The sequence below is a fragment of the Cicer arietinum genome, chromosome 5 (assembly GCF_000331145.2).
Source record: "Cicer arietinum cultivar CDC Frontier isolate Library 1 chromosome 5, Cicar.CDCFrontier_v2.0, whole genome shotgun sequence".
In the NCBI taxonomy this organism is placed as follows: Eukaryota; Viridiplantae; Streptophyta; class Magnoliopsida; order Fabales; family Fabaceae; genus Cicer; species Cicer arietinum.
This window is the reverse complement of record NC_021164.2, coordinates 44,682,609-44,693,310: the sequence shown is the minus strand read 5'-3', so window position 1 is coordinate 44,693,310 and position 10,702 is coordinate 44,682,609. Positions and strand designations below refer to the sequence as shown.

The window sequence follows — 10,702 nt, the reverse complement described above, 5'->3', positions numbered from 1 at the left end:
TATATATATATATATATTTAGACAAAAAAAAATTAACTCTTATAAAATACATAATAATAATAATAATAATAATAATAATAATAATAATAATAAATTACAATTATTATCTATGAAATTTCATATTCCAAAAAATGTTCAATAATCTTTTTATTGTTAATAATATCAAATATGTCGTTATCTATATATGTAACTAGGAAATTGTGCATTTTATCATTACAAAGTTCATAGTTGAAAAATATCTTTCAATAATTACAGTTATTAAGAAAAAATCAAAACTAACTTTATAAGTAAAATATATAATTGAATAAACAATATATAAAATTTTATGGAACTTAAACTAAATTAATAATATTATTAAAATAATTTTTATTTTATTGTGATGATCCACTCATCCTAAACACAATAAGATAGACATATCATCCAGATTTAAAGCGCCAAATCATTTTTAAGAATTATAAAATAGAGGATCGACAACCAAATTTTAAAAAATTATTAAAAATTAACTTTAGACAAAATAAAAATATTAAAAGTGTATTTAAGTTTATTTATAATAATTAAACAAATTAATTTTGATTTTTCTAACTTTACTAGTTTCGAAGTAAACGACATCGGATCGAATGAAATTGAATAAAAGATGATACCTTTAACTTTCTTTTCCTCATTCCCTTGCAAAACCCTGCTTACACCCCTCAGAAATTAGAACGAACATAAACGACGTCGTAGTAGTCAACATGGAAGACAGAGGAAACAAGGAAGTGCAGAACGAACACCGAGTTTGTAACGATGAAGAAGAAATTGTTTGCTTAGATGAATCATTCTTTATCGATGACAAGTAACTCTACTTTCTCTCTCTACCTCTTCATTTCACTGTCACTGTTTTAACCATTGAGCTTTTTCCGGATTTTGAAGTTACCAGTTGACGGAATTCACCTTTGGCTCTCAACATATCGACCTTTTCTGTCTGCATTCTGCTTCCAGTAAGTTTTTGTTTTTTAAATGTCTCGTGCTTGATTATGAATTGAGGTTTTTTATTTTAATGATTTTTGTTGAAGACTGTTTGATCAATTTTATTTTTCTGTGAAAATCGTAATTTCACTTTCATTATTGCATTTCTTTAAATTTGATTTGTTAATATGGATTTAATCATGTTAAATTCTTGTTTCATTTGATTGTGTGTACTTCAGTGTTTTCATTTTTTATGATGGAATTTCAATTATAGCGCTAGTGTCTGTTTCTCATTCTTAATGAACATGTAAAAGGGGTCACCAAAGAACAAGGTTTAAAGTGTCGGTTGGGTCCTAATCCTTGTTATTGCAGATAATTGCTAACAAATATAGTTGATGTGCCTTTAATTGCGGTTGCCGACCTTTTTTTAAAACCCTGGCTAAAACTATTGTGTATTAGGCTGCAAATTATTTCATATTTGTAGTGTGATTTGATCACCACCGATCATTGTTGTTAAACGCAGCTGATGTGACCTAAATAGCGGTGACATAGTTGTCGCCAAGACATAAAAAAGCCTTGATGTCGCGGCCTAGATCGCTGCTGCACAGCATGATTTTGGTGTTAATTTTTAGTTACGTTTACTGATATTTGTAAGTTGGAAATTCTGATAGATAATTAGTACAGTATCAATTAGCTGTCCTGATTCCTTACAAAGGATTTCCGTGTGCTTTGAATTCGATTTTTGGTATGTCATGTGACCAAGTTTGGATATTTAATAAGCTTAATTAAATATTATTTGGCTTCTTTTCTAAAGCCATTATTACTTTTTGTCAATAACAGCCACTATAGCGGCCCCTAGGCGCTACGCAAATGCCATTGCATTGTGGTTGAAGCGCCACCAATAGCTTTCAGATAGTAGCCACTAAAGCAAAACATGTGAATTTTTTATTTTGTGGACTTTATGATCATTTCATCCTTGAATAGTCATTTTCCCCCTCAACTGATAGCTTTTCACTTTGTTTATTTGGACTTTTGGTCATTTTACCCTAAAATTCAAAATCATAATGAAATAGGCTCCTCCCATCTTTTCATTTCTTCTCATCCAAAACGGTTTCATCTCCCCTCCCCACCTTGGGAATTTTTAAGGAGGCCTATTCTGCAGCTTTCCTGTGTCTCTTTCTGCAAAATCCCGACGGCCGTCTCACCTTGGAGTTAGTGATTCTTTGTGGTTTTGAATTTTTACTACATCAAAAATTAAATTCTTTAACATTTGTAGATGTATCTAGCCAAGTAACCCTTTACTCTGACATTCTTATTTTTGAAAGGGGACAAATTATATAGAAATGCATAATTGGGAACTTAGAAGCTTCTAATATAAATTGGAAAGCATACAATTTTCTGTGTTTCTTATAATTGATGCCTTTTTTTGCTTTCTGTATCTTGTTTTTTATATCATAATACTAATTTTCTTTTTGAATCAGCTGACTTTGATTTGACAGGGCAGCTGGTGTGGCCTGGAGCCATGTTGATGAATGATTATCTATCGAAAAATGTTGAGATGTTTCAGGGTTGCTCTGTCATTGAATTAGGTTCTGGTGTAGGTATGTTTTCACTTTTAAAAATAATTATTATCATTGCTTACGTTTATATTTTTTGTTTGTTTGTAATAGAAACAATGCATCCCAAAAATGTCCGTAATTTTCAAAACAGAAGGAAGGGGGATATTCTTGTGCAGTCACTCATTGCGCAAGATTACCTTGTTTTAGGAAATGACTTACTTATCTTTATAAATAGTTTATTTTCTTCAAATGTATTACTGTTTATGATAGAAACCAAGTGGTATTACTAAAGAAAATAAGGAAAATCCCATAATTACAGTTAAACTCCTAGAGTATTTGAGAGACTCTAGACTCTCCCAATTGCCTAAAAGGCCCCTCCTCTATTAACTCCTCTATATTTATAGGCAGCCTGCCTTATTTGGCCTAACTATCTCTCAACACACCCGCTAACTAACCCTAAATAACTTCTTAACTAACAATAGCAGATCTATAAGTATACCAATCAAGGTAGTCACAAACTCACAATCACATTTTGATCTAGGTTCAAGTCTCTGACCTTTTTCCTTTTATCTGTTTCTGCTTGTAGTTCATTTACTTCATAGGATTGGAGGTTTATTGTTTGCTGAGTTATCCAGTTTTCTGGTTATAGTTTGCTGATGATGCCACCTCTTAATTGTATTTGTTGTATAGTATCGTATTTTTGATCTTCTTTTCTTTCTGGATAGGCTTTGGTAGGTTTTTATATTTCTTTTTAGGATCTCATGTCTTACATGTGTATGTTCCCTTCCTATCATAAGTAAGCTCTCAATCTTGATCACAAGGATGATTATCCTTATTCTGTATGACATTGGACCTTGATGACACAAGTATTTCCTGCTTTGAACACAGGTATTACTGGAATACTTTGCCACAGATTCTGCAATAAAGTTGTGCTGACAGACCATAATGAAGAAGTGCTTAAGGTACGGTTATGAAATTTTTTCCGCATAACTCATGTTGACATATCTCATCCCAGATTATCTCTATGTGGGCTAATTACACTATTTCCTCTCAGATCATAAAGAAAAATATAGAGCTGCATTCATGTCCTGAAAATATTAGTCCTACTTCCCAGGGTGAGTAAATACCTAGATGATCAATGGAATATATATATTTTGATCCACTAATTTTTAATTTAAATATATATGCAGGATTAGAAGCAGAGAAACTAGAATGGGGGAACACTGATCAGATCAATGAAATTTTACAGAAACATCATGGCGGTTTCGACTTCGTTCTTGGTGCTGATATCTATATCCTTATGTATTTAATCCCACTGTTATCATACTTTAGAATTAAGCTTAAAAGCCTTAAAAAATGATGACTTGGAATATAGTCAAATACGTAGATACCGATAGAGCTGGCTCTTCATATTTCTCACCCAAGCCAATGGGCCAGCCATCTTTATAGTTTCTTTTCAAAATTCTGGTTACGCTTTTCTAAATCAGTCATCTTTCTTGTGAGGGCTTATATCAGTATGGAAGATGAAATTTGATTTTCAGACAGTAACAACACAATGGCTGTGACATAATATTCATTAATAATTTACTATCCTATTTTAAAGCCTTTGTTAGTTGTCATAGCTTCACCAGAACTAATTCCAGCTCATTGCTGAAATGAATTAGAGGATCAATTGACAGTATGAATTTTTGTGAAACTAGAAAATTAAAATATGTGTTTTTCATTTATAGATTGTTTAATAATATTTCATTTTCACAAAAGAAAACTAATTTCAGTAACCTTGACAATCACAAGCTTTCAGCAGTCAAGTATCCCTCTGCTCTTTGATAGTGTTAGACAGCTTCTGCAAGTTAAAGAAGGCAGAAAATGCAAATTCATTCTGGCCTATGTATCACGAACCAAGATGTATGTAATCTAGCTCATTAATCTTAAAATTTTGTTTATTTTCCGAATTTAGTGAATATTATATTCTATTTTGTTTTGATTGACAAAATTCTCATCTCGTAGGTTGTTTAAACTCAGTTTTTCCTTTTAAATTATCAGATAGAAATAGATATTAGTGAGTGTATAAATATCAAGATATTCATAACTTATTTTACCTTGAAACTAGTTTTCTAAATCTATAGATATTCACATTGTTTCTAAATCATCTTAGTCTGTCTGTAAAATAAGTTTTTCATTGCAACTATAGTTTGATATATTTTTGGGTCTTGGTAGTGATTTTAAAACTTCCTCAGTCTTGAATATAAGAAAAAAAATATTCATATGTAATGATTTCAAATATAAGCAAATTTACATGCTTCAATTTATTTAATGATGTTATTTCGAAATGCTGCTCAGTTAATATATGTTTTATTAAATCATTTATTCACATGTAACAAATTTCCATCGAGGGCACTTTTGAGAATGCACTTATCTAAATTTTTTAATAACCGTGAGGTTAGTTACTTTTGATTATAATCAAGATCAGAGGGACTAAGAATTTGTTCTTCTCAACATTTGAGTGATCCACATTGGACCTGTTGCTGCAGTTTTTGACAAACAAAATGAAAAATCCAATTTTAATATCAGGTTTGAGAACAGTTTTGTTGCATTTCTTGAGATTTAAAAGCTTTCTTCATGTTGAACTCTGCTTTGTAAGGGACTCTAGATTGCCTTTTTTCCTTCTAAAAAACTGTAAACTTCGACATTTACAATCTTTCTATTGACGATTTCAAAATACAAGTTCCATGAATTTTCTCAAAAGAGTCTATTCCTTTTTTTTCTTTTAATACATTTGGGTGGTCAAAATGTGTCTATTCCTTTTTCCTTTTATTAGTAGTGATGTATATGTATGTCGGCCTCCCATGTCTTTTGCTTTATCACTAGCAAGTCTACAATTTAGTCTATGAAATTAACAAAGTAAAAAAACGAGTCTTAAAGTTTAAAGACTTCAATCATGTTATTTCCTGAGAAACAATTTTAACATTAAATTGATCGACCTAAAAAACTTGCGTGATAGACAATTTTCAAGTTTAGGGATCATTTTTTAATTTCACTATTTTTAGGGACCAAATTATTCAATTCTACGGTTTCAAACCAAATTATTCAATTTGTCATTCAACTAAGATTTCTCTCTCAACAGGATGGATTCAATGATTGTTTCAGAAGCTTCTAAGTTTCAGATGCAGATGAAGGAAGTGCCTGGAACAAAGTGTATTGTTGGGAATCTTGAAGGTGTTATCTTTGAGATTACTCTGAATTAGAATCATTCATTTAAATATAGTACGAGGTTTCCAAAAGCAGATATAATCAAAATTGATTTGAGGTACCTTTTGTTCCAACTTAAAGGTACTCACTCAACCCTTTCTAGTGAAGACGAAGATATAGATTATGCAATGAAGATAGCCTATTTTGTAGTGTCTATCTTGCAAAATGTATTGTTTTTCTATGTTTTTTTTATTCATAAGAATTGAAGGAACACTAGAATTAGTGAGAATCAAGTTTTGTAACTTATTGTTATGATCATCTTTTTTAAATAATTTATTTATTTTTTGTAAAAATAATTTGTGAATGTTATTTTTGTTACGATATTAAATTATATAGAATTTGGAGTTGACTTTACTGTGACAATTTTTTTTCGTTATATTAACTATTTGGTTTTCCTCTAAAAAAAATTATTTATGTTAATTGAGACAAATCTTTTAAAAGTATATTATATTAAAATTTAAAGATTGACTATGATATACTCCATATTTTTTTGACGAAATTGTCATTTTTTTTTATATAATTCTTGCATTTTCAGGAAGTGATTCTTAATTGTCATTTTCTTTTATATAATTCTTTAACTTTTTAAGTTTGTTTTAGGTTAATTGAAAAGTGGTAAGAAAATACTATGTAATACCATGTGGTTAATAAAATAAAAATAATACTGGTTAGTAAAAAAAAATAATGGTATATATATATATATATATATATTAGAGTTATTTGATGTAAATATTCAACAATTTTTTTTTTTGTTAGAATGTAAATACAAATAATCTTATTATTATAAATTTGATTTTACATTTTTGACATTTATGCACTATTCTTCTTATCTTTAGTTTACTCGTATAGATTCATGTGATAAAGTTTACTCTTGTTGTCTTTTTCCCATTTCCCATTTTCAAACTTTTCCTGAATGTTGCTGGATTTGATTACAAGTACACTACAAATATTGGGGTGACTATATTTTTTAAATTTTAATAAATAAATAAAAAGTATAACATTGTATTGTATATAAGAAATTTTTCATAATAGACATATAGTTGAAAAATTGATGTATTTGGTTTCGTCTTTAAGATTTTCGAGATCTTATTCTAATATTAAAAATTGAACATAATAAATCAATTGAAGTTCTAATAATTAATTAAAAAATTAGTAAAATAAATTTTATTGCATCTACATAGTGCAAGGAAGATACAAGATATACACGTATCAATTTACATAATGTATGTCATTTTGTTAGGTTAATTCATGCAATAAAAAAAGTACGTCACCTTTACATATTCATGTTTCGATGATAGAACTCAAAATCACATCAACATACATTACAATATCTATATTAATTAGTATATAACATATGTAATATCAGACTTAGTCGAAAGTCGACTCTAATTTAATCTAGATCAATTTTTATTCAACAAATTAAATTACGAGTGCCCCTTGAAAACTAATATTTTTAGAAAACTATTGAAAACTTTAGATATTGTTCTAAAACTATAGTCACAAATTCTCTTATATATATATATATAAATATATTTGTTTTTTTCAATTCACGTAGTTAAGTTTTATATTTGCAAAAATATGTTTTTTTTATTCATATATCATTATAATAAAATCTATCTCAAACCTAAATAATATTAATTGACATCGTCTATAAAATTAAATCTAAAAATATACATACAATAAAGATATAGCGTAAATTTCACTAAAAAAATATAAAGAATAAATGATATTAAAGATAGATTTAAAATTTATTAAAGATAAATTAAAATGAAGAAGACATTAAATTTATTAGAGATAAATTAAAATGAAAAAATATTGTTAATTTACACTCGTTAAAGGTGTATTTTTATCTTTCTGCTACTAATGTTTTTATTTATTTATTATTTTCCTTACGGAATAATGAATGTTTCTGTATTTTAAAGAATTTAGCATTAATTATATATACAAAATTTACCATAATGTTTGTTTAATATTTTCAATTTTTAGTATGTTAATATATTTTCTTTTCTTTTATAATATCAACGTGTTATTGAAATATACTTTAACTTTGTTTATTATCGTTAACATTTTTATTTATAAAAAGTAAAAAAACTATATTACATATCATTTGTTAAATTAAATATTTTTTATGAAGTTTTTTAATTTAAAATTGAAAATAATTAGTAGTTTAAGGTATTTTTTCGCAAACAAAAAGGCGTACATTGTTATTTGCTAACTACACCTAACAATTAGAAGTTATTAACAACCTACACCTCTTTTACTAGTTAATTAATAATTAAAATAAAACTTACAAAACTATCATTTAATTTTTCTCTAATTTTACTTATTTAAAAATAGTAAATTGTAGGTTTTTTCTCTAAAATGTATAGGTTGTTAATTTACACATTCGTTAAAAATAGGTGGGTGTAAATTAGCAATCCTATATATATATATATAGGAGCATATTAAATGAGAGAAATTTTACAACGAAAAATTAAGTTTTCACCACATAATATAAATAGATTGTCAATATTAGAACAAAAAATCATATGACTTTTTTAAGTGATCACATGTCATATAAAATACCTTTAGTCATGGTCATTTTATGATTATATGGTCAAGATTTAACCTGTCAGTATCTCATTTTGTAAAACTCATTTTTAATATTAAAGTTAATTGTGGAACAAAGACTCAATTGTGAGCAGAGACATCTCCATGGACATAACAAAATTACTAGACTACAAGAAGTGAGTTAATTTGCGAGAAACAAAAGTCCATCTAGAAACTCAATCTGAACAATATCCAAACTCAATCAATCTAGAAGAGCTGTTCAAATTCGTTTCAGAAATAAAGAAATGACTAAAATACATATTATCAAAAAACATCTTGTTCAAAACTATTTTTGAATATGATCATTTTTGACCAAGCAAGGAATGAAGATACAATTCAAAATAAAACTAGGACTAAATTGAAACTCAAAATTTAACTATAAATTGATGCTCAATGCTGAAGAAGAAGATCATCAAAAATCAGAAAAGAGTAGAAGAACTCATAAGCTCAAAATTTCAAATTTATCATGGAGAGAAACACTTGTTCAAGTTAGAAAAAATTTACGAGTGTTTTTTTCTTAGAGTGTGAGAGTTATTGTCTTTTTTATCCAACCTGATAGTGATTTAACTCCTTCAATCTGGAATTGTCAGATTTTTAGGAGAAGACTTGGCTTGTAGGGGCAAAGTGGTTAGTTCCTTCTTCAATCTGGGGTTGTCAAGTTGTTAGGAGAAGAATTGGCTTGTAGAGTCAAGGTGGTTAGTTCCTCAAAAGTATGTGGTTGTCAAGCTGCTTGGGAAGACTCACTTGGAGGGTTAGGTGATTTGTAATTCAAGGTATTTGAATTAGTGGATTAAAGCCTTCTGAATAAAGGGATTGAAAGTAGCCAACTTAGTGGTGAACCATGATAAATCTGTGTCAAATTATTTATGCTTTCATTGTTTGCTGCTTCTAAATCTGATTGCTTCGTATCTAAGTAGTTCATAAAAACCAATCAGCCTTCATCAAATTAGCAAAAAATTATCAATTTTGTCAAACACAATTCAACCCCCTTCTCGTGTTTGCACATTCAATTGGCATCAGAGCTCGGTCTTAAGGCTAAACACTTTACAATGTTTGAGGAAAGATCCAAGCGTTCAACATGTCTGGATTTAGTGAATTAGAAAATGAAGAAATTGAGGTGTTTTCTGACGTTACTCAATATTATTTGATTACTGCTATAAATGATTTTTTAAATAAGAAACACAAATTGTCTTTAAAACTTAAAACACTTAAGAAAGAAAATACAAATCTAATTGAAAAATGCAGCTCTAAAAACTGATATTACTGACTTAAAACTAAAAATACAAATCTGAAAACTGATACTGTTGAACTTAAGACTGAAAATCTAACTCTGAAAAGTAATTATAGTTCAACATCAATTGAAAATACCACATGTAACTCTGATAAGAATGAAGAAGTATTTCAAGATTTTATTGACAAGGGTATGGAAAGAAACAAGTATGCATCTACGATTTATGGTGTTAGTAGGAATGGTAAGAGAGGAATAATATTTCAAGAAAAAGTAACTAAACCTAAGTTTGTTTCCTCTGATGATTTATGTACTATTTGCTATAAAAAAGATCACACTAAAATATCTTGTCATATGCTAACCACATGGAAAGACAAGAAACCTTTAAGAACTACAAACCAAGATCCAACCAAATTTGGGTACCAAAAGATAAAATTGTTTATGTTGAAGATGCTCTAAGCAACCAAATTGAAACACCAGTCATGATGCTTGGTCAATGGATGCTTGCAATATATGAAGGGAAAAATGTCTATGTTACAAGACCTAATAAACAGAAACCAATTGACTCTGGTGGAAGATTAATTGGTAAGCACAATACCTATCAGAACCATATGAAGAACCAGGAGTATTAGAAAAATCTAAAGTATCAACATTATTAAAACTACGAGAGAAATCACATATATCAATAGAATAAAAATTGACAGATAAATCACGCATATCAACCGAACTGGAACTACTAGAAGAATCATAATTACTATCAGTTCCAAAATTACCAGAGGAATCTGATACATCAGTAGAAACAGAAGTGTCAGATGAACAATCAGAATCAAGAGATTTCTTTGAACACTCCAATCAATTTCATAAAGATTACAAACCTCGATTGGAATTCAAATCCCTTCATCCAGACCCTCTAATCAGAGAATATGCAAATTCAGAATCTGAAAACCAGAAAAGAAGAAATAAGAGGATTTTCAGAGTGAAACTAAAACTGTCGACATATAGGCTATATCTCTCTTTAAATTTAATTATTGTTTGATATTATGTTTACTGTGATAACAAGAAGCTTAATCTTAAAAATCAAAACAAGATAAGTATTTTGCAGGTTCAAAAAAAAAAAAAAATAGAGGAACCAAAT

General features: G+C 28.6%; 1 protein-coding gene across 2 annotated transcripts; it reads left to right on the top strand.

Annotated features, from left to right (window-relative positions):
- The first annotated feature begins 612 nt into the window (after positions 1-612).
- LOC101502317 (uncharacterized) lies at positions 613-6,107 on the top strand. 2 transcript variants are annotated; one of them, XM_073368261.1, is made up of 8 exons: positions 613-832; positions 910-977; positions 2,445-2,546; positions 3,393-3,466; positions 3,559-3,619; positions 3,695-3,794; positions 4,296-4,409; positions 5,629-6,107. In XM_073368261.1, the coding sequence occupies exons 1-8, from the start codon at positions 732-734 to the stop codon at positions 5,747-5,749; spliced, it is 741 nt and encodes a 246-aa protein (XP_073224362.1). In that variant the 5' UTR covers positions 613-731; the 3' UTR covers positions 5,750-6,107. The 2 variants fall into 2 exon arrangements, with proteins under 2 accessions (XP_073224362.1, XP_073224361.1); XM_073368260.1 differs by having other exon boundaries at positions 616-832; positions 2,427-2,546.
- The last annotated feature ends 4,595 nt before the right edge of the window (positions 6,108-10,702 follow it).

What these genes read in the sequence shown, in the direction of transcription:
- LOC101502317 (XM_073368260.1), top strand. Translation starts at nt 732, where the DNA reads ATGGAAGACAGAGGAAACAAGGAAGTGCAGAACGAACACCGAGTTTGT. An exon ending in CTGTCTGCATTCTGCTTCCA is followed by an intron (nt 978 to 2,426) that starts GTAAGTTTTTGT and finishes TTTTTGAATCAG; the next exon opens with CTGACTTTGATTTGACAGGG. An exon ending in TGAATTAGGTTCTGGTGTAG is followed by an intron (nt 2,547 to 3,392) that starts GTATGTTTTCAC and finishes CTTTGAACACAG; the next exon opens with GTATTACTGGAATACTTTGC.